The sequence below is a fragment of the Bolinopsis microptera genome, chromosome 3, assembly GCF_026151205.1.
Source record: "Bolinopsis microptera isolate Bmic1 chromosome 3, MBARI_Bmic_1.0, whole genome shotgun sequence".
Taxonomy (NCBI): domain Eukaryota; kingdom Metazoa; phylum Ctenophora; class Tentaculata; order Lobata; family Bolinopsidae; genus Bolinopsis; species Bolinopsis microptera.
The window spans coordinates 18197355-18221633 of NC_087074.1; the positions used below are offsets into that span (position 1 = coordinate 18197355).

Below are 24279 nucleotides of genomic sequence, written 5' to 3' on the forward strand. Positions count from 1 at the left end.
GTAGAATTAATGAGTTAAGTTCCATCTTGTGGCACCATCGAATTTGAAAGACTTTGTCCAAAGTGTTGGCTACCAAAGCTCGAAAGTTTTGTAACCCTTAATTTTTCACAGTTTGACAAAGAACGAAACGAAAACATTGAAATGTATACCACCAGCCGGCAGCAAGACAACCAGTCACCGCGTTAGACGAAGACTCAGACACAACTCACACTTCTTACATCTCACTCCTTTGTGCGAGTTTACAAGATATAGAACCACTCGAGGAGGTATAATATTACTAAATAATAATAGTGGCCTGTAGTTGAATGTGGTTACCTTACTTAGAGCGTTATCAATAAACGTAGACCGCGTATAACAACACTCACTACAGCATATTACTCACTCACTATACTACTCTTTGGGCTATTGTTTCTGCCACTTTCTGTGTGCTGTACTTCTCTAGTTCTTGTCATCATTGAATACTCGTTGTGGTACAATCAAACGAACACACGGCAACCATTTTCTTTCTTTTCTGTTATAAATTTATTCAGTTTGTTGATCGTTTGTACTGATAGTTAACTGTAGTGTACCTAAAACGTATGAGCTTATAGGTATATTGTGTCGGTGTGGAAAATATTATCAGAAGGATCTCGAATGTACAAAGTTTTACGGTTAATATTTTAAGTGATCATCTGACACTGAAAAACCCAATATTATGAAAAAACCAAAAGGGATCCTGTCGCCCCCTACAAAAGCTAAAGGAAGCAAAAAAGATAAAGCTAAAGAGGGCGATGGAAACTCAAACCATAAATCAGATGCAAAATCTGATCCTATTCCTAAGGAAGAGTCTGATTCACAGCAAAAACTTTCTGCCGAGGGAAGCAAAGCTACTGTATCAAGGAAAAGGGGATCATTCAGGATGTCGTTCAGGAAGAAAATAAAGGACGTTGTTCGGGACTTAGAAAACAAATCTCAAGCTGAAACATCTTCTGCTGGGGTATATATAATGTTCCTGCCGCCTGTTAGCATTGCATTGTAAATATTACTTAGCGTAACTATACTTATAGTACTACCCTAAAGTCTCTATTTCAATCGTGAACGTGAGCTGCACTGAGCAGTATTAGAGCAATTTGTATGTACTCATCAACTGATTAATTTACATAATAATGTAATCGTTATATGTTATTCATCACATAGTAATATTATCTGCAATCTGCATAATACAATAACAATGATCATGTTTTCAGGCGGACGGTGGTATGTCATCGAATCAGCGCCGACCAGCAGCTGAAGTAGCTTTAGAAGCTCATTCCATTTGGAAAAAGCAGGCACAAAAAATTCCTGAAAGTGATCCAGTTGAGGAAAATCCTTTAAAGATGATAAAGCTAAAAAAGGTCCCACCACCCGAAAAGAAGTCCTCGATGGACACAAAAGTAAAACCGGATAACTTAGACGGACCCCATCTATCAGATTATGTTTTTCAGACGGCAGTTGACGATCTAGACAATGAAATTACACCGAATCAGCGACGATTTGGCGACGTAGCTTCCGAAGCTCTAGCTGTTTCGAAACAGACCGCGTCAAAAATTCCCGAGAGCGAAACGATACCGATAGAGGAAACTCCGTTGAAAATGGTAAAGTTGAAGAAGGTCACGCCACCCGAAAAGAAACTCACGATGGACACGAAACGGAAGAAATTTGAATTACCCCAGCTGAGATCTACAAAAACGAATCCGAAAGATTCGGGGAATTTGCCTGACACAACACCACCAAAATCAGAACAAAACGCTACAGAATCCAAACCCTCTGCATCCAATGCTCCTATTGAAAATCAGGTTACATCGCTGAACAAAGATTCGATTCAGAAGGATTTAACTTCTACTATAGCTGAAGAAAATCAAGATAAACTGAAGATTCATGAGGAAAATATTGTCGAGGAAAACAAAGTTGAATTACAACCAAACAAAGATTCCTCCCTCGTTGCCATGGAAGTGGAAGTTGTCTCCTCGCCACAAGTTCAAACAGCAGTTTCAGTTTCATTTACACCAGTCACCATGGAGATGCTGGACCACCCTACTGTCACTAACATATCTGAATCAGATGAAGGCATCGACAGTGCAAGTGACAGCGTCGGCGAATTTGTGTCCGCCAGTGAAGGAGACGATATTGTTTACGAGGAACCTATACAAGAACTTCTCCATGGCCCTGAAGAATATTCCAGGCTAGGTACAAGACGGATATCTTTCAACTTTTCTAAGAATGTTGTCCATAACATAAGCCAGGATGAGTCCGACGATGAAGAGGAATCTGATTACGAGGAAGAAAAGGAAGAAAAACAAGAAGAAAAACAAAAAACAAGAAGAAGAGGAAAAACAAGAAGATCAAGAACTAGAAGAGGAGTTAAATGTGTCACCCAGCCTTTTGAATGTGTTTCAGATCGAGCAGCTCCGAGATAAGATAAGTCATAGAACCGAGGAAACTCAAGACGAGACTCAAGTTGACGGTCTGGGTAGTGATAATAGCGATGACGGTGACACTATTGATGGTGACACCGATACTCTTAATTCTGCCGATTTGGTAGAGAGAAGCATTGAACAAGATAGTGAAACGAAAGAGAACCCATCAGAGACGCATGAGGGATCACTTTCACAATTCCAAATGATGAGAGCAGAATTCATCGAACAACAGAAGGAAGCTTCCAATCGTAATCCAATTATGGCAAGTTCCAATCTACCAAACTTGAAAGGATCTTCGTCTAGCCCAATAAAACCGCCACGTTCTGACACTCACAAGGACTACCTCAGCTCTCAAAGAAGCACCAATGACATTGATGAAAGTTCACAGCTGTCAGGCACCACTTCCTCTGATAGCGATATAACTATCCAGTACCCAACACCACGTTGGAAACCAGCCTGGTTGGAGGTGATTTACCGCATGGCAGCCAGGTATGTGATTAGATTATATAGGCCTCTGACATTTTAAATTAACTGATGAAATCCATAATTGCTCTGAAATCTTCAAAGTGGGTAAATAAATAATTGTGCTGAGCGGTTCCCGGCCAGAGTCCGTCTGGTTAACCTGTGTTAAAGCGTTTACTGACTGCTGAGTATTCTTCACTCTGCTCTTTGTGTCGGTCTAGGTTCACGCTATTGATTAATAAAATAAGTTTGCTGCACGAATATATGTTTGGATACGCGGAAAAGTTTTGATAATTGTGTAGTTCCTTGTTGGACTTGGTCAGCACACATTTGCTTATTTGGTGCAGTGTGGTTTTGCTGGAAACCTGTTTGTGGTACTTCGTGTGGCAGTGAGTGCAGTTCTTAGTGACTACTAAAGTGTTTGGAGTGTGACTACAGTGACTACAGTGATTACAGTGACTATGGTAAGATATCATACATTTCATGATCTCGTCAACAATCCTGAAAAGATAACAATGGCAAACGGTTGTCCTTTATCTCGATATCAAAACAGCTTAGAACGCATTGTCAGTTAAGCCTCATAGGAAACCTTCTGTATCTGTAGTGTGACTTGTTTTGTAGCTCGCACACTGACTTTCACAGCTTTGTTTTTCAATAGGTTGTTTTTGTACAGGTTGAAGATCTTTAATTTATATATTACGGTCTCATCTTTGTCCTCCTCTATTCTCGGGAATATATTTTGACGGTCCTGTGTTTCTGTAGCCTAATAAAGTTAACGTTCCAATGGACGTTATGTTTCTGTTCCGTTACATAGCTGTTTTATTCACTTATTTTATCGGTCTTTCACAATGTCCAGCTACTAATCTTATTTTGAGATGGCTTATTTCCGGATGAGTGATTTTCAACAAAATTTTTTTAATTCACGATCACTGCTAGGACCGTGCACAATTAGTAATAAGAACCTACACAATTTGATCTCACGACAGCTATGTGTATTGAAAAATCTAATTTTAATTGAAATTTGTCGTAGGGGGCAGGTTGTTAGCGATATTTAAGGCCGATGTAGAATGTAGACGGTGGTATATTCCCTTTGCAGTTGATTCTATTATTACATGAAACCTGCCATTGTCTAATGCTGCAGAAATTCTTTGCCAAATTTTTTTTCTCATGACAAAAGAACAGACTATCTTTAGTTTAAATTTTCGAGTTCCTTTGATAAAACGAGTAACGATAAGCTCTTGTTTGAATCCCTAAAAAAACCTTTACTCATGTCAACGGAACTTGAATACCAGATTCTCGATAATACAGCGATTACCTCAGTTTCTATCCACAATTTTACCTTCAGATTTCATCACGTACGGAAGAATTATTTTCTCTGTTAAACCTCCAAAGTCCAAATATGTAATGTGCAGAAATTTAAAGCTATTGGTATTTATTACATCGTATTGTATTGTCACTTATAAAAACGCCGAGTACACCGAGTTATGCGAATGACGATAACTGAATATTTATCGTCAGACACAGTGATCTACAGAAGAGCTAGATCACAGCTTTTGACGATATTGGATATGACCAGCATTGTTAGAACATGCCCTTTAACGTCATGGAATTGAAAGTTTGATGTTTGATGTTTGATAGTTTACTGTTACACCTTTATTTAATAAAAGGTGTAGCACCCCGGTAAGTAATACTTTATTAAGTAACTCAGTAACTTTAACTCCTCCTTTTCAGGATCTTCAGAAGCTGGATGCTCATGTAACGCTAGATGAAGACAAACCTGTCGTCTCCTTACAGGGAGAGTTAAAGGTTGGTGAACATCAGTGTTAGTTCAGTTGAAGTTATGTTAAATGTTTAGTTATACTTCGTCTTTGTTGAGTTGGTTCACTGTCACGACTTAGCTGGGTTTTTTGTTTTTTTCGGTTCAAAGCTTATAGGGGTGCCCGGTGCAGCGTGCCTAGTGTTACAGCCATTAAATATAATTTGAGTGACTTATAATTTATTCTATAACTTAAAAGTCATTTTAATTATAGTTTCATTAGTGATAAGTGCAGTATAAGTTACTTTAATTACAGTTTAATTAGCTCTCAGCTAGGTTTTATAAAGCTGTACGGCGGCGAGTACTCAGAGGTGTGGGCGACATCGGGTCTAGTTAAGCAGCAAGGGAACCTGGAGTACCCAGGGAGAAATAGAGCTTGTGAGATTTTAGTTGAGGTTCACAAAAATACAGAACATTAGCATTTCTACAAAGAAAATTTGAACATTAGTAGTTCTAAACGTTTAGTTACTGCACCTTGTTCACGTTAAGTGCAGAAAAATTCAGCACAAAAACAATGTTTAAGTTACTTGTCAGAAACCACAGGAAGTTTTGACATTTGGTTATTTGTTTTAGGGAATGATTAGACTTGGGCGCTGTTTTTAGCAATAACTATCCCTTGTTTAGAACTTTTATTTGATGATAATATCAATAAGTTATTTAACAACTGTCACAAGATCTGAATAAAAACATTGTTTAAGTTTTAATTCAGATCTTGTGAGAGTTGCTAAGCTGTTGTTGGCACAGTTTAGTAAGAATTCGGTCTCTTGTAGGCTGTTGCCAGTCTGATAGTGATAGTTTGACTATCTTTTAATTTTAAACTTTTGACATGTCGCTGTAAAAGTAGAGGTAATTTTCACATTAAATGAATATTTATCGAGTGAGCTGAGAATTATTATATAATATCACGATCGATGTACAAGTATTCAACGAGCTCTTCATGACGTATCTGTTGAAAGAATATGAAAAAATCGGTCTAAGTGTCGAGTGTCGGTCAGACATTTAACCAATACGGCTGTTCTTCTTTCTCAGTCTCTGAGCAATCGTCAGATAGCTATAGACTTGGTAAATAATGGCGGCCCAATGCCCGTTTTTCAGACGCGTAATTTCAACGCTTATGCTATTAATACTTCAAAAATAATTTTCACACAGTTATTATTTGAAACCTTACTTATCACGCTTTAGCAAATATACGGATGCCTATTACTTAATCATTAGCTAATATATTTGTTGTTCGTTTTGCTGTCATTCCTTCATTCGCATAATATCGCTTGGTATTCTTTAGCTCCCCTGAGCCTTAGGCTAGGCGCTCATAATCCTTGATATTTTAAGTGACTCCAAATTATCTGTGTTTATTGGGCTTCCAAGTAACCATTAGTTGTACCGCTGGAAGGTTTCATGGTAATTACACATGAAGAGCATCTGAATAGAATGTGCCAGTGTTATCTAATCGGTACCGGCTTATAACAATACAGTGGTCAAACTAGATTCAATAGTAGTCGGCATCACTGATAATTCACATAACCAATAACGTTAAAAGTGAACTTTCATCAACACAATCGCCAAGTAAGCTGGCGTGGGAGCCGTAAGTGCGCTTTACGCCGTTCAATAAAGTGACTGATAATCACGCACTTTACCTGCCGTTTCCTTGGCTTGTTATAGTTATACGGACGTCACTTGACAGTCTTTCTTAGCATTCTTTGCAGTGGTCACCGGTTTCTAGCCCTCAACTTTTGTAAAATAGGTGGTCCCGTCTTCGGGTCCTCAGAGACGAACTTCTGACAGTCCGTCAGCCGTATTAAGGACTCTGCAAAATGAATGCCGTAAATATGTCAAACATTTAGTCATGACTCATGATCTTTTACCAGGTAATTCTATAGTGTGATCAATATTGGATGACTTCTACTGCTATAATGGTGACAAGTTGTAACAGCTGATCGGAGCTCCTGTCTTCTTTCTCTAGTCTCTAGCTCAACATTAAACATCTCTACAGACCTAACTGTACATGAGACTCGTGCCAAAAACTACAAAATCCAGCCAACTATAACAAAAGAAGCATTTTCCAGGCTTCCAGTCGGAACATTTCACGGTATGACCTAATCACTTAGAACTTGTTCGACCAACAAGGCACTTTAGATTACAACTAGTCTTACCTTGCCTCCTGTTAACATACTCTAGTTATAACTCTGCTAGGTGTAATTCTACCCTGTCCGTCTAAAGAAATGCCACCGTCAAACAAGCCGGCACCAGGGTGGCACCAGGGTGGCACCAGGGTGGCACCAGGGTGGTACTCCCCAGATAGGGAGGAGATACTAGTCTGACCCCTTCTAACTAGATGGTATCCAGATTGGAGAGTGACCCAATAATTAAAGAATTTCTAATCGAGACTGTCAACACGACTCTTATAGCTCCTTCTTCCCCCGTATTCGGATTATTATATACAAATCTCTGTCAACAAGCTAACTGGACACGTTACACCAAATTTAAACTCTGAGAGAGAATTAGAGTTGCACAGCTCTAGTACACAATAATATTTAGGAGAATCGATACATGTATGTTGTCATATTACATTTTGTTTCGTGCACCACGTACTTTTTTCCCTAGACGTACACACTACAACACAAAGCGCGTTGCCGGGATAGTTTTCTGACAGCTTCTCTACTTTTAGACCAGCTAGACTATAGGTTGATGCTGGGCCGACATTTTGCAGCGTGCTAGTTTTGTCTTGTTCCCCCCTGTGCTGTTGTTGTTGACAACTACTTCTCTCGTTTTGTTTATCCTTCGTTTTACGTCCACGTCTGTTAAACTTATAGCAAGGCTAGAAAGAGACTCGTGGAGATTTCGTGCTGTGTATGTGACAAAGATGATCGTATCTGCTGTGGATTGAAATGATAAGTGAAAGTGGTTTTTTGAGGAGATTCAAGGAGCATTTCCTACCAGAACTATATTTCGATCAAGATGAAAAGGTAATTAAACTGATGCTGACTATTGGCGACATGATTGACTAATGATAATTATGATAATGACTGACTTAACCACAATTAAAGTGACCTAATTAACGGTCCGATTGACAGTGGCACTGACATTGAAATTTAACTGACAGTGACACATACTGAATGCAAAGAACGCTCCAAACATTGTATATCATTAGATGGTTTCATATTCCTGACAGTCAGTCAACGTGCTGACGTATCAGCCTACAAATAATCGCGGGTAAACTATATTTGAAACTTTAAATCTGCCTACTTAAAAGCTAGGAGTGGGAGTGGCAGAAGAGTGAATGCACGAGTCGCGAGTGTTGGTTTATTTTATACCAAGGACCATTTATACGATATCTTAACTCTTAACATAGTATATTACGTGTTGATGTTTCCTTTTTGAGCAATGCTGGCGTTTATAACTATGGTGCAAACCATTCTTGATCCGAGATTTTTAATTCGGATCATCCAAATCCGTTTATTTGAGAATAATATGATTGCAATATCTGCCTGGACGACGTTAACAAGATGCCTGCGTTACTCAGTAAGCCCAATTTAGTCTAGTTTAAGAGATCATTTGATTAAAAAAGTATATCCTGATTACCATGCGTATATATGCTCAATTCACAACTAAATTTACACCATTTCATGCGATGAACAATCGTCTTTGCTTGTTGACTTGCCGTTATCAAACCTCCATATCCGTAAAATATAATCTGGTAAACACAATTCAACCATTCATTAGTTAGTTAAAATAAAGCGACACTTCTTTGACGGATTGTAATTATTAATCATTTAATCCGATTAAATGAATCGTCAGAGTGACGGCTTACATTTCTTTTGCTCTTGAATTTACAGAACCTTAAACTCTTTCGAACTTCAATGTTTAATGAGACCCTGGCCTATCTATCAATTTGTTTCTCACCATCCAATTTTCTAATCATGATTGTTAACAAATGCCATCTTTCAGAAAGAGGAGGACGTTAGAGAAAGGGAGGAGAAAGCACTTGTTGAAGTACAGAATGCAAATTCAAACAGAAGCAGGGTGGAAAAGCTTGAGAAGCTTATAAAGGTTAATATTTAGTATTTACTCTCGACTGTATAAATAGAAATGTTCTAAGTTCTAAGTAATCAAATACACGAGCTTTAAACACGGAACAAGACTTTTTACAACATTAAATGCCCGTCCCGAACACGAACTGAGGATCAGGTATGGAATACAAATTACAAATTCGATTACAAACACAGTGAGTGATCTTATAATTGGATAAAGCACGAACGGGGGCCATTTATAGAACACTTTAGTAATGACTTTTTATTTGTTTATGTCTTTGGATTGTTGTTTTTGGCGATGTTTCTATAATATTGGCAAGCCATGAAACAGAAATCAAGCAGGATCCTGATGCTTGAAAAGCTCATGAAGGTTAGTATTCTTACGGTCTTCTGTAGATCTGTTTAGACTTATCACCAGTGGATACATTTTGTTATTAAAACAAACAACTGCAATGACTTGTTGATATTTTGTTACCCTCACTATGACAACGATACAATCCCAGGCCAAAGAGAACAGTATCAAAACATTTATTACAAAGAACGATGCTCTGACTTCAGAATTGCTGGGGGTCAAAGAATTGCTCTATGAGAAAGATATGGCTTTCAGGTAGTTACCGTTTCTATGGTCGCTCGTTTTTTTGGGTTTTTGATTGTTTTTATTTTATCTTTGTTTCTGTTCTTCTACAGTTTTTATTTAAAGAGGTTCTTGTCGATGTTTCTGACACAAACGACTAAGAAAGGTGTATTTCTCGAACACTTTACAAATTTAGGGGAAGATTTCAATTTCAGTTCGACAAAGAAAACTACATGTGTAAATCCAACTTAAAGTTTTATGTAACTGCTATGAAGCAGTCCTCTTGGTCCCCGAGGCCGAGGAAAACTTTAAGTTGGATGTAAACATTTAGTTAGCTTTGTCCGAACTTATACTTGCTCCTTATTCACATAAGTTAGCAATGTAATGTAATGTAGGAATCACAAAAATTAAGAGACTTAAGTTCAATTTTAATTATCGTCAACACCTTAGATCAGTTAGTGACTCGCTGAATGTGGTAGTAGAGCGGTGTAATCACAAGTCTAAACAAGTCCAAGGGCAACTTGAGACTAACGATGAGCTGACTGATCACAACGCGGTGAGTGGGTATATTTTTGAAGTCTGGGCAGCTCTTGTTTCTCTGAGAGGCAGCTCTTGTTTCTCTGAGAGGCGCAGCTGACAGATATGTCTTGTACAATGTACATTGTACAAGACAGGAACACAAAGCTTAAGTTGCCGCCCTCCGATAGAAGTTTCGGCGAGCTAAAGGCCAACTTTTGTAAATGTGATCATATTATAAGACGTGACCTATCTCTACATATATGTGGGGATCACTGAGACACAATAGATTCGTAGGACCCAACAATTGATTTGGAAGACTTTCAAAAATGTTCTGACTTCTAAACCTTATGTTTATCAGTTCAGTCAAATTATTTTTAACTAATATTTCCAGATGTTACGATCTGACGTAGATATTTTGAAAAGAAAAGTGTCAGATCTTGAAAGTGAGGTTGTTGATTACGAGAAACTGAACGAAGAAAACAACGACGCGTACAAAAACCAAGTTTGCTAACAAAAAAGCAATAACATATTTAGCTGAAGGCTGAAACCATTGACAGAAATTAATGATTAACCTTATGATTCGACATCCACTCTCGAACAACTGGGCGTTTTACAATTCTGTCAAGTAATGTTTGATTCAGGAGTCAGGATCATTTATAAACTTCACCTCAGAAGCAGCTACTCAGGAAAAGAGAGGAAGAACTTCTAGAACTTCGGAGTGAATTCGAAGAAAAAATAGACAGGCAGTCAGAGTCGACAGCTTCAGTTCGAAAGAAAGCAGACCGGTGCTTGAACGAGAGCGAGCAGACGAAGGATCAGCTGAAGAAAATGAAAGATAAATTAGAGAAGGAAAGAGAGACCCATTTTGAGGAGATCCAGAGTCTCGAAATGGAGAAGTAAGAAACCAAAGAACAGATGAATAGATGAATTGAGACGCTTCCCACTACTATTTAAATTCATGGATATCTAGGCTATATAATATATACATTTGTATTTTGAACCTAGTAGTACTTGTACCCGCATGTCACATCTTAAGTTGTAATTATGGGTATGAGATGTGTGTAACCTCAATTAAATTCAGATTATCCCCAGGAACGAACTGATTCAGAAGCTGAGCAGTTCAGATAATCTGCTTAAGAAATCCCGGGAGGAGTACCTGTCCACGGCCAACAACCTGACCTTCACGGAAGCCGACTTCCATGCCCTTCAACTTAAATTCAACAGGTTTATTTGGATTTATCTTTACTTTATAAAGACTCCTAAACTTTATAAAGTTTAGGAGTCTTCAGTGCTGGTTAAACATTGGAAATGATAATTTAATCGTGTAATAATAATTACAAATAAGCGATGACATCTGAATTTTAAAATTATACTCATTAATGTTGTGTCATTAGTGTTCATAACAAATAGTATTCATATTCTTTTGGCTTCGTCGCGTAGTTCATAAAAGAGGATACCGCAGTTTACTCAGTATCCCTGCTAGTGTGTAATACGACCCCAACCAGAGCAGTTTACTCAGTATCCCTGCAAGTGTGTAATACGACCCCAACCAGAGCAGTTTACTCAGTATCCCTGCAAGTGTGTAATACGACCCCAACCAGAGCAGTTTACTCAGTATCCCTGCAAGTGTGTAATACGACCCCAACCAGAGCAGTTTACTCAGTATATCCCTGCAAGTGTGTAATACGACCCCAACCAGAGCAGTTTACTCAGTATCCCTGCAAGTGTGTAATGCGACCCCAACCAGAGCAGTTTACTCAGTATCCCTGCAAGTGTGTAATGCGACCCCAACCAGAGCAGTTTACTCAGTATCCCTGCAAGTGTGTAATGCGACCCCAACCAGAGCAGTTAACTCAGTATCCCTGCAAGTGTGTAATACGACCCCAACCAGAGCAGTTAACTCAGTATCCCTGCAAGTGTGTAATACGACCCCAACCAGAGCAGTTTACTCAGTATCCCTGCAAGTGTGTAATACGACCCCAACCAGAGCAGTTAACTCAGTATCCCTGCAAGTGTGTAATACGACCCCAACCAGAGCAGTTTACTCAGTATCCCTGCAAGTGTGTAATACGACCCCAACCAGAGCAGTTTACTCAGTATCCTTGCAAGTGTGTAATACGACCCCAACCAGAGCAGTTTACTCAGTATCCCTGCAAGTGTGTAATACGACCCCAACCAGAGCAGTTTACTCAGTATCCCTGCAAGTGTGTAATACGACCCCAACCAGAGCAGTTTACTCAGTATCCCTGCAAGTGTGTAATACGACCCCAACCAGAGCAGTTTACTCAGTATCCCTGCAAGTGTGTAATGCGACTCTCCCCTCAGTCTGACCAAGGACCACGCCTCAATCAAGAGTGATCTCCAGAGTCACGAACAGAAAGTTACTACTCTCACTACCGAGAATAAAACCTTGAAGAAAAAGATGGACAATTTAGAGATCGACCATGATACTCTAGTTCAACAAAGAGTTTCGCTCAATAACAGAATTCAAAATCTGCAAAGAGAGATTGAAGATGAGAAGGATAAGGGGTTGAAGAACAACCAAATAATTGAGGTATAACTTAATACAATATACAAAACTCATATTATACAATTGTGATAGTTATGATCTACTTTTTAACCATGATGATGTACTTTCTCACCATGATGATGAATTTCATAACCGACAGGATCTAAAGAGGCAGGCACAGCTGTATCTGAATGATCTGAACCTTTCCAACACACGCTCCACTGAGTTCGCCAAGTCTACTCTGGAAGAAGAGGAAGACTTGCGGAGGAAGTGGCAGAACAGAATGAAGGAATCCGAAGACGAGATTAATCGGTTAACTGCAAAGTTAGTGCTAACTATTTGCCATTCAATTGAAATTTGTGATTCAACATTTTTGTCTAGCTGTGGCCTGGGATATTGAGTTAGAGAGTCCTTGTTGATTATTGAGCCATGCTGTGGTATTTCTGCACAGCCATGTTGCCATAGGTTTAGTCATCTGTATGTTGTGTTTCTTGGCTATACATTCCAAACAATTTCTTTGAGTCTATTATTATAGGTGCGTTGTCGATTACAGTAATAGTCATCAATCCATTAAATTATTTATAAATTTGACAGTCAGTTGGAATGGTACTGTTCAATAGTTGACGAAGGGAACGTTGTGTTTCATCTCGAAAAATAGAGTTGAAAAACACTTCGCCGCGTTTTTTCCGTTTAAGTCTCTCGTAATAAGTCTGTCATCGTAGCAATTTTTCAATTCTCGTGGTGCTGGTAGTAAAGAACGGAACTATCTGTATGACAATAATTCTTTAATAATGAAATTATAATATACCCTTGTATTTGTCCTCCATTAACGAGTGAAGAGGTTGTAATATATTATTATATTATATTCGTTAGGAGCTTGTCAGATTCACTAATTTCAAAATTATATGACTTAACTGTCGATATATTGGACCACATGCTAAGTTTGCCAGCCTAGTACCTGCTAGATTTGCCCTGTTGTTTTGACACCTGTCAGAATACACCCGTGTGATCACGTGACCGCTCACTGATCACGTGACCGCTCACTGATCACGTGACCGCTCACTGATCACGTGACCGGTCACTGGCCCTTATATTACGAAACCTACCCAACCCTACCTCCCATAACTCAGATCAGAAGGAGCACCTTCAACTCCGCACCCGGCAGAACTTGTATAATATCAGAAAACGAGAGGTGTCTCAAAGTGACACCTTATAAACTCGTATAACAGTCGCTACTGCACAAAGTTAGCTACGAAAAGTGTACACCCGGCTTGTAGCGTGTAATACTGGGTATCATCAACAACTCCATTCCCAATTGTCAACACTATTTCCCGAACTCTCGCTCTCTCTCTCTCTCTCTCGCCTGCAAATTGCAAAGAGTTTGCTGGTTTGACTTGAGTCTGTTGTACATATCAAAGTCCACTGCATTTTTTTCGAGTTGTCAGTTGTTCCTGCGTGTAATTTCTTCTGTATTCTGCAATTATATTTCTAATTTGTAGTCTGAGGTGATCCTTTAATGTCTTTTACACCTATTCCCACTACAACTATTGATGCCGATGAGTAAGTTTGAGGAGTGTTTTCACGTTCAATTAAATGAATTTTTTATGAAAGAGTTTCCGATGCCTAATACATGTAATAGCTGAGTTTACATCGATATTTCGGTTGGTTTCGGGGTTCGACTGCATGTGGCACATTTGATTAAAAAATTACCAAGTCTCTGCAAAAATTTGCCCTTCTCTGCAGGAATATAACTTTCCTAATTTTAGATCTATTTCTATCAAATTTCAAAATACATAAATTTGAACCAAATTTCTTGTCCATAGAAGAGTTTTGTCACGAAAAAGACGAAAATATCAAATTTCTTCTTTGGTTTTTCGGCAGTAACACTTAAAGTATCAAATTTCATCATAGAGTCATAGCGTAAGCTGTTACTAAAAATAGCTATTGTGAACGTTTTGTACCTATGAGAAAATCCTCAGAACCTTCCAGACTCATCGCTCATCATATATAAATGACTCATGTTTACATGAATATGTTAAGAGATCGCTATTCAACTCAGTGATTCCTCGTAAGTTGTTAACAAAAGTGGTAAAATTGTTCAGGACCTGTCATACTGTGACAATCGCGGTTATTAAACACACCTTTCGGAGCTTTTGTACGTCTTCCTATTGCATACTGAAGTAAAAGTTTAAGAAATGCGTTAATAGAAACGCCCATAGAAAAATTGTTTTAGAAAGTCGTGTCAATTAGAATGTTCCTTACCATTTTTGGTTCTTAGGACTATGGCGAGTCAATTGCTTAAACAGAAAGTCATCTCGATCACTTTATTTTTTCCTAAATGTCATATCATTAGAAGTAGTTATACTTGTGGCAGTCAACTTGTCAATCAATGGAACTTGTCAACCCATGGAAACGTTTGGGAAACAATTAATCAATAATGATTCCTTTTAATAATGACTTATTCACTCTTTTGTTCAATGCACTAGCATTAGAGAAGAGGGACTATCAAGTTACAACTTATCACTCACAATCTCCTTCCCTTAGATTAAAACTATCAGAAAAGAACAGAGCCGAGCAATGCGCGGATCTGGAGCAGCTTAACTACGACCTCAACAGCACCAACAGAAATATGGTGTCATTGGAGAAAAAGCACAACAACGCTGAGATCATGTTGGAAGAGCATGTCTCACTCGATCAGGAGAACAGAGAGAAGATAGAAACCATGAAGAGGTAAGTTCGGGTAATAGATCATAGCTCTAGATGAGACAATAAGGATTTGACAATAATAAGGAGGAGCCAGGAAACACCTGAGAGTTTAAATTCTTTGCATCCGATTTCGTTGGAATTTTGACAGATCATAATTGCATTTGCAGTTGCGATGGCGGAAAAAGGTTAAATATGCGGTTAGTAATAAGTGTGTTAATTTTCCGACTGACAGAAACCTACTTTTTGAAGCTGCTCGTCTAGAATCATGTTTTGCTAAATTTTGAGCTCTCTCTCTGAGCTTCGTGGCAGCCCAATATACTCACAGCGTTGTCATCACCGCAGTCATGTTTAGTACTCTTATTGTCACTGCTATAGTTGTGAGCTCTGTTACACCTCAAGCCTTTTTTGGCCGCTATTCAGTACATAGCACGATGTATTTTCTGCTTAATTTTTAGATTGTCAGCAAGTGGCCATGAGGAACTGTGAAATGCTATCGCCACCTCCGATGAATTCGGGGAATTCGTAGCAGTGTAGTAGCTTCTTCTGCATACGCGATTTTTAGTTTTCAGTTCACTATACCCTTGGTTGTTCAATAATTATTTTTTCGTAGTTATATTGATTCATGGTCCTGATTACTACTTATGTTATTGTTAAAGGTCATCAAACTTCTCTTTTTATGAGTATCACATATTAAGTTGACGAGAGCTTGTTATCATAGGATACATAAGAGCCTATTAGCTGATGCCCGATATTTTGATCCACGATTAGGTTTCTACTTTTAAGGTTCCACAATGACAGCACAGATCGCTAGCGTACACGCCTTGGAAAGGATATTTATATATTTTTTAACTGAACGCGCCATTTTTAAAACCGCGACCAATACCTCACTTAGTCACTCAACAGGATTTGCTATTAACATGGCTTTAGACATAAAATAGGCAGCAGTGAGCAGCACTACAGATTCTACATCCACACATACCACTTTTAACTTTGGTTTATCCTTTCCATCGAAGTTTAACCAATTGTTATTTTTACCGCTCATTGAAAGTCCACATTTATTTTCGAGCAGTGATTTGTTGCTGATTCTGTATTTTTCTAGTTTGCGTTGTGAGTCCTTCAATGTCTTTTACACCTTTGCCCGTGATAGCTGAAGATGCAGATAAGTAAGTATATGTGTTTTGTTTTTTGCATTTCTCAATCAACAAACCGAATACATTTCGCGAGAGAGTTTTTCCATATATATACAGATTGGGCGACATCTGTCCGACAGCGACATCTGTCCGACAGCTGAATTAGGGATTTCGGACAGATGTCGCTGTCGGATAGGAGTCGTTTTTGGCGACATCTGTCCGAGTTTATATCGAAGTTTTGGCTGGGTTCGACAGCTGCATCCCCGACACCATAACTGCCAGAAACGTTGTGAGTGTGACGACATCCTTATCATTCCCTCATTAAACAGCTTTGGTTACTAGCATCACTTAGGTTTTCTGTTAAACTGCTGAAGCCTGACATTTTGATCAACAAATAGGTGACATCACAAACTGACTGATCAACAAACAACCGACAACACTGGTCTCTGCGCGCTGCAAATATCCCAAACATGTAATTTTAAACTGTACGTGATACATTATAAACCTCACATTCACTTCATCACTCAACACAATTCGTATTGACATGGTTAGTAATAAGAAATTGTGTTGAGTGATGAAATTAAGTGGAGGTATATAAACCATTGTTTACTCCCGGGAAGCCTCTAAACAGTAACCACCCCACACAGGAGGAATGACAGACTACCAGAACCAGATAGGAGCTCTGAAGCAAGAGAAGGAGGTGGACATAAGACAGCAGAGAGATCTTAGGAACAAGATCAAGACTCTTCAGGATAGGGTGGAGGATCTCGAACATGAAGAGGAGTGTTCGGAGAGAAAGACTCAAGAGGTAATGGTACCCGCATCTTAAAAAAACGTTGAATGTGCAAAACCTATAATGTTAATGAAAATGTTGCTTATTAGTTGTTCTTGATCATCCATAATTCGTTATATCGTCGTTAATAATTATGCAATACAGATGGGAAGGCAAGTGATGCGTCTTCAAGAACAATTAGAAATGGCTAATGGTGCAATATCTGAACTCACTGAGGATGTTGAGAAAGCCAACCATAGAGCTGATAAAACACACAAAGACAGTCTCCTTGCTATGGAACAGGTTATATCATGTTAAATCATATTAGTTGTTCAGTTTTGGGACACAATAAATGATTAACTCTAATTACAATTACCTTATTAGAGCTTATAGGTCTAAAAAGAAGAGTACAGCCAACAATTGGTTGAGTCAATTTCCATTATCTACAGAAAACAAACATTCTGGCTGAGAAAGATGACGAGATAGAGATGGTAAAGAAGACATGTCGGGGAACAATAACCCTCCTTAAAAACCAGCTGGAGGCTGCTGAGCAGGAGATCAACAAACTAGTGAGTACAGAATAGAATCTCACTAGTTTGCTGTGCATAATCACATGATCACAATATGTTAAGATGTTGATAAATCCGAAGCTGACTTGAAATCAGTTAATCTAGATATCGGGATTGATTAGAATTAAAATGTTAAAATCTCTAAACTCGAAATTCCACAGATTCTGATTAAGAAAGAATTGGAAGGCGAGATCATGCTACTACAGGATGACTTGGATGAAGCTGAGGCCACTGTAAATGAACTTAACAACGAGATACCTCGCCAGCAGGACATCTTAGAGCAGGTTTGATTGCTTCACCATAATGAGATAATGTTAACTTGACCGAAATACCCTTTCATAGTAGAAATTCATCGCCTCATCGGAAATTTATCACCTCAGCCTATATATGGTGTGGATTGTGGAATGATCAAGTTCCTTAATGGAGAAGTTTGATTTAAAAGATTCTTTGTTCATAAGCCGCATACTTTAAATAGTTCAGATTAAAGTATTCGTAATTTCGTATATCTTTTGCCCATTTAAAGTCATGTAAACATACGACAAAGGTCCGAAATCAGGTCTCTAATCAGTGAACTGACCTCTACAAGTGTCATAGGGCGGAATGAGGTGATTTATCAATTCCTCCCGGGCACACGTACTCATATCAGTCTGTGACAAGGGACCCCTTTATTGTGACATGCAACTACCCAACTGTGACATGTGACTATCCTGTGACGTGTGACTTCCTTACTCGGTGACTCCCTTCCATGTCTAACAACACCCATCCAGTTGTACACATCTAACTGTGATCCACCTAATTCCACAGCTTGCATAGACTAACCGTCTCTTTTGTGGGGTTTCTGTTACTAAAACTGGAGAGAATCAGGGGTCAGATAAGTCTCTGGGGGGCTACGGTCAGTGTTAAACAGGAGATGTAAGTTGGCAAGTGTTGACTGTTGATGTCAAGGTCACTGTGCGTAACCCATCCTACAATCTTCACCTGACACCTCTTAACCGCTTCTTCCCTGTCACACATTGTTTTAAAATGTGATCTCACCCATAACAGTGACTTTACAGTAAAAGTAAGTTAAGAGTTGCAGTGACATTAGTATTAACTCACTAACAAAGTAAAAAGAAAGCTGTGTTTTCGTCTCTAACTCTGATCAGACCTGCAGCTGCTCCATCAACTATCTACCCTAACTTTTCCCTGGTTATCGTATCCTGGCTAGATATAATTCCATTGAGGCCTCTTTCTTAAAGCTTTAAAAAGGGCTAACCAGCAAAAAGCTGACTGATACTCACAGTTCATTGAAACTTCACCAGCACACTATCCACTAACCTCAAAATTAATAAACCCACAGTATAACACTCCCAACTGAAACCTACCTCCCCCTCCAGTTGAACATGAGTCTGGGTGAGGCTACAGCACGTTGTGAAGCGTTACAGGACGCCCTGGTCCGAGCTGACCTCAAGTGTACCCAGCTTTCAACACGGAATGACGAGCTAGAGGACCACGTGAAGCAGGTCAGTAAAATAGTAGTGCTGAGGAAGGGGAGGCTGAGGGAGGGGAGGCCGTGATATTGCAGCCTCTGCAGAGTGAGTATTACACTCCAACCGCTGACAGCCGGCTTATAAGTTAGAGGTGGTTTGGTTTCCTGATGTGTTTGTTGACGTGTTATTGTAGTTGGCTCATTGGACAACCTTATCAATGCTCGTCGTGTTGCCTTTTTCCGTGCAGTATGGCTTTTTTGTAATATTACTTTTAAAGTGATATACAATATATCTGATTTGTTAAAAGCTTATATTCGTTATATTTTTAAGTTGTAACCAGAGTAACCAGTTACAAGCACGAATTATGTCCTTGCCCTAAATAAAAACCTTTGCGCTTATAGTTTGTTATAGTATTTAATAAAGCTTCTCTCTTCTTTTCTTTACAATGTTTAGATGAGAGAAAACCAGGAGTGCAGACAGCACTAAGATATTATCCCTTCAACATACTTCCCTCCTTCTTTCAACACTAAACACACCATATTCCTGTTTAGGGTGAGACACAGAAGCGCCTGACTGATCAAGATAACATCGACCTCCACAACAAGATATCAGAACAGTCAGCCAAGGGAGAAGCTCTGTTGGACACCATCGCTAAAGTGGAGGCTCAGCTGGAGATACAGTCCGGTTTGATGGAGGCGATGGAGGCAGATAAGAGCAACTGGGAGCTAGAGAGACGTAAAATGAGGGAACTGGTCAGTAGCTTTAAACAGCACTTTAAACTGTTATGGGGAGGAATTGTTTATCGGAAATTTTATTTAATCGTTAATAACTTTTATGACGTTTGTGTAGCTTTTTCCCAGCTTCTGTATCAGTTTTGATCCATCCAGTTAAGGATCCTTAAGAATTTAAATGAGCACTTGTTTCAGATCACTACGCTGGAAGCTGATAATCAGCATCTTGAGGAGGTCAGAGTTGGTCTGGAATGTTCCGAAAACAAGATCAAGTCCCGTCTCAGGGTTAGTAAATTTTTGGTATAATACGACCATAAAAACTTAACTTTAAAAGTCATTAAAACTTGTTATCCTTTGCCATTCATTTTTTCGGAAAATTTCTGAAAACGTTCGAAGTGCTATTGGCTCCAAAACAGTAAACACCGATCCACAGGAGGCTATATCAGAACACGATGACGCCATCAAGAGTGTGAAGAACACCCACCGAGCGAGAACACGTGCTCTGGAGAGCAGAGTAGCGGAACTAGAGGGGAACCTGGAAGAGGAGACCGAGAGGAGGACTCATTTAGAGAAGGTGGGGAGAAGTGCTCAGTGCTCCGTTTTTAGAGCTGTGCTCAGTACCTTATCAGCTCTTTTGTGGATGGCCCTATATTAGGGCCATTCGATATTGGGGTTGCTAGTTGTTCCCAGTCCCAATTTAGGATATAATTTTAAAAACAATTTCAATACAGCTGGGGTTTTTTGGGATATTTGTCTGTGGGGTTTTTTATCTGTACAGCTTACTTTGTCTAGTTCGTTCAAATTGCTGTTTAAATGAGCTTCAATAAAACCTAACAACAACTAAAAATTTCATTTAGATAGCAGCTTACTGTCACATTATTTCGGACCAAAAAATCAGATGAATTAAAAAATGGCCAAAGCAAAACTATAAAGCGACTTTCAGCTACTGGCCTTCCATGATTTTGGCCACTCACAGTCTGGTCGGTCCAAAAAGGGTATATAAAGTACTTAAATTTCTTCTTGAGACTGAGAATGTGGGTCAGTCGGTTAATCAAATCATCTGCTTGTCTACAGCTGCTCTGAGGTGTTGAGTTCGAATCCCGGTTGGGCTACAATTTCAAAACTGCAGAGCAGCTGTGATTCACCAAACTACGGTGCACATGATACTGACTCTTATTAATTATTTCTTCTTGTGTCTGACAATTTAAACTTATTTCCATAAATGTTACACTTCGTGTTATTAAGCTTTTTGACTTTCTGCGGAAGTTTAAATAACCATGTTTTGACCTGTAGGGACTGAAACGATTGGAACGACTCCTAAAAGAGTTGGAGATCCAAGCGATGGAAGATACCCAGACGATTGAAAGACAGGTGGATCAGATAGCTAGTGTTAACAACAGAAACAAACAGCTCAAAACTCAGTTCGCTGATGCAGTAAGTGTGAAATGTCATAGAAACTTCTATTATATGGTAAATAGTAGGTCTTCAAGAGACCAGTGATTTTCAGTTAGTGAGTAAAGTTAGTAGGATAGTGATGAAACAGCACGTTAGGGATTGGTCTGTTACTTTGACCAGATCAGTACAGTCACACCTACCTGCACCAATAGACACTGTAAGCTTTACTTATCATATGTTCCTAAAACCAAATATGGCTACAATAACCTATGACCCCACAGGAAGCACGCATTATATCGCTGCAACAGAAACTCCGAAAGTTGACGACTGAGGTTGAGGATAGTGAGGGAAGGAAACGCTACCATGACTAAAATGTTGAGCACACCTGCTAGTCGTTGTACTTCCCGACAATCGGTAGGTCGATTTTGTGGGTGTATGTTTTGAGTATTGAGAAAATGAAATGAACTGCTAGTAAACTTTGTGGGTAGATTAAGAAACAAAAGCATGAAAACTACGGTGGGAACGGGGATCATAATCTACTTCTGACGAGCAGAAATATGATAAAAAGTACATGATGCTTGTTGATTGTAGAAGCATGGTCACTTTCTCAATTTCCAACATATCAAGAGTCCTAAAATTAGTTTGGGTATGTAAGCCGTCTCAAGCAAGAGTGCAAAAATTCTGCAGAAATTAAATTTCTCTGCCGCCTTATAAGTCTTATAAGTGTGATAATGTTTGTCATTGTGTTGAGAGATTTATAGAACTCATGAGCACACTCCCGCTAAGATTTAGGAAACTTTAAACCAACAATGCAATATGCATATTGCTAAGTGCAATGTGCACATTTCCAAAAAACTTAACCAAAAGCTATCGTCACCTCTAAATGGCGCCAAGCTCAGTCAAGTAAGACTACAATCACTATCAACTATGTTAGTACATACTGAGCAAATACTCTTAGTACTTTAACAATTCGTATCAAGCTGGAGAGTGGAGCTGTTTTAAAACTTACCCGGCATCTAGGCAGTGGTCATAGCAAAACCGTGAACCAGGCATTGTGCTCGCTATATTAGTCATGCAACCTCCAAGCCTCACTAATAATGCTTCCTTTATAAACTCAGAAGAAATTTTTTCATGAACAATCTTTAACCACTTGCAAAACATTCACAAAGACTTTTGAATGATCCACAATGCTTATACCCGTGAAATACAGAGAGCCACGTTCCGATCATCCCGGCCGGAGACTGCCATGTCATGGGACATGGAAGGGACGCAGGATCTGAACCAAGTTCTGAACGATAAGCTGTATACAGTATGTTACGTGTCCAAAATAATAGTTAATACATGTTCATTATGATACTAACTCCAGTAATATTCATTACTCGTGGCCATCATGGCGTTATATGGCTTGACTAACATCGTTTTGAATCATACGATTTTGAGACCAGATTCTCCTAGGAATCTTATCAAGACTAGGAAATATTATGTTTTGATTCAATTTCATGTCAGCCATCAAATTATCTTTTTAAATAATGTTGGTTTAATTGTAAGCAAATAATTCGTATTTCACACTGTTTATTAGCGTGATTAAAATACATTTAATCAGATATTCAGATGTGCAGTGGATATCACTCCACATCTTATATTTAAATCTAAGAGGGCATCTTTAAGTTCATGTTTGAGTGTTCATCAATTGTTTATCAGACTGATAGGCTACTTATGTGTGTTGTGATACTTCCCGATATATAACAAGAGGTCCACGCAGGTCAAAATAAACTGAGAAGCATTTTTAAGTCACATGACAGTATGCTGTCAAATTTCAATCCGCATGATTTATATTTACAACGTACCATGTACTATAACAGTAACAGTGTTACTAACACTACCAACAGTGTTACTAACACTACCAACTTTCACACTCCGCACGTACAGAACGAAATACTGTATTGATTCTGTACAACGGGCCATCTCACTTTCGATCACTATCTGTTCCGATTAAAACTGTTGGTAAATCAACCTATCAATCTATGTACTTTAATCAAACTTTCAAATGTCAATTAATCGATCTGACTAGATCTCCCAATATCAGTCAATTAACCAATGCATAAATTTGACGTGACAGTGACACGAATACTCGTTTCTGAGGTCACGTGATCATAGAGCACGCACTCTCTCTCTAACATAGAGCACGCACTCTCTCTCTCTAACACCTCTTCTCCCGCAGCAAATGATGAGGAACAGTGTTATGGGAAGCAGGTCCGTAAGTAGACTGATCAGCCCGGAGGTAGAGTCAATCATGATGTCTGGTCGAAACAGCCCGGTTGGACCCCTGTCCATCCTCTCCGGACGAAACAGTCCAGCTTCCCAAAGAGCTGCATCTCCTGCTGGGAGCATCAGAAACTTCCAGTTTGAGGACAACTTGTTGACCAAGGATTATGAGATTGAAGGCGAGAGTAAAACAGAAAGTGAAAGTAAGCCTGAATGCGAAAATAAGGATGTCGACGAGAGTAAATCAGATGAGGCAAAGCCGATTGTGTCACCAGAGGATAAAGTTCCAGAAGTTATTTTGACAGAGGAAGATGTGAAGAAACCAGTAGATTTTGCAAAAGAAGAGGGATGTCAAGTGATTGGTGAGAAGGCACTATGGGAGAAGGAAATTATTGTACCAGAGAATGATCAAGAAAATGCACCAAAAGCAGTAAATGGGCACTAAATTTACAAGCACTTTCAATGGACCGGGAAAAATTGAATGGGGACTTTCAAAATGGCGGAGGGGAAATTATTATTTGATAATGATAGTAATAGTATGATTATGAATATTTTACAATGGTTTTATTTAAAACTATTTATTATTTGAATTTTAGGGATCAGACTAGACGACAAGATATGGACAAATATTTACAATCTAGATTAATTAGACGAAGGCACCCAGTGACTATGATTTGGTAATAATTTTTGTGAATGAGATTGCGATTTTTTCTGTATTTGAGTTATGAATTTGAATGAAGAATATTTTATATTTCTCAACGCTTACTTTCATTTTGTCATATGTAAAAAATAATTGAAACAAGTATCTGAATTTTCTGCAAATATTAGTTAAGATCACAAGTCCGAAATTTTTGTAACAACGCGGGAAAGTCTCAACGTACAAAATAATCGACAGAAAG

At 38.8% G+C, this 24279-nt stretch overlaps 2 protein-coding genes across 8 annotated transcripts; both read left to right on the forward strand.

Annotated features, from left to right (window-relative positions):
• The first annotated feature begins 482 nt into the window (after positions 1-482).
• On the forward strand, positions 483-2567 carry LOC134812327 (uncharacterized). The gene is made up of 2 exons (XM_063819713.1): positions 483-976; positions 1227-2567. The coding sequence occupies exons 1-2, from the start codon at positions 695-697 to the stop codon at positions 2433-2435; spliced, it is 1491 nt and encodes a 496-aa protein (XP_063675783.1). The 5' UTR covers positions 483-694; the 3' UTR covers positions 2436-2567.
• A 452-nt stretch (positions 2568-3019) lies between these two features.
• On the forward strand, positions 3020-24139 carry LOC134812326 (myosin heavy chain, skeletal muscle-like). Of its 7 annotated transcripts, XM_063819708.1 has the most exons (23): positions 3074-3361; positions 4629-4703; positions 8659-8760; positions 9245-9348; positions 9766-9871; positions 10226-10336; positions 10507-10730; positions 10927-11058; positions 12160-12388; positions 12504-12667; positions 14888-15073; positions 16827-16987; positions 17117-17254; positions 17401-17520; positions 17682-17804; positions 18897-19022; positions 19541-19741; positions 19916-20005; positions 20154-20294; positions 21014-21154; positions 21397-21529; positions 22326-22424; positions 23337-24139. In XM_063819708.1, the coding sequence occupies exons 1-12, from the start codon at positions 3359-3361 to the stop codon at positions 16906-16908; spliced, it is 1518 nt and encodes a 505-aa protein (XP_063675778.1). In that variant the 5' UTR covers positions 3074-3358; the 3' UTR covers positions 16909-16987; positions 17117-17254; positions 17401-17520; positions 17682-17804; positions 18897-19022; positions 19541-19741; positions 19916-20005; positions 20154-20294; positions 21014-21154; positions 21397-21529; positions 22326-22424; positions 23337-24139. The 7 variants fall into 7 exon arrangements, with proteins under 7 accessions (XP_063675777.1, XP_063675778.1, XP_063675775.1 ...); XM_063819707.1 differs by lacking the exon at positions 22326-22424 and having other exon boundaries at positions 3020-3361; XM_063819705.1 differs by lacking the exons at positions 3074-3361; positions 22326-22424 and adding an exon at positions 3947-4252.
• The last annotated feature ends 140 nt before the right edge of the window (positions 24140-24279 follow it).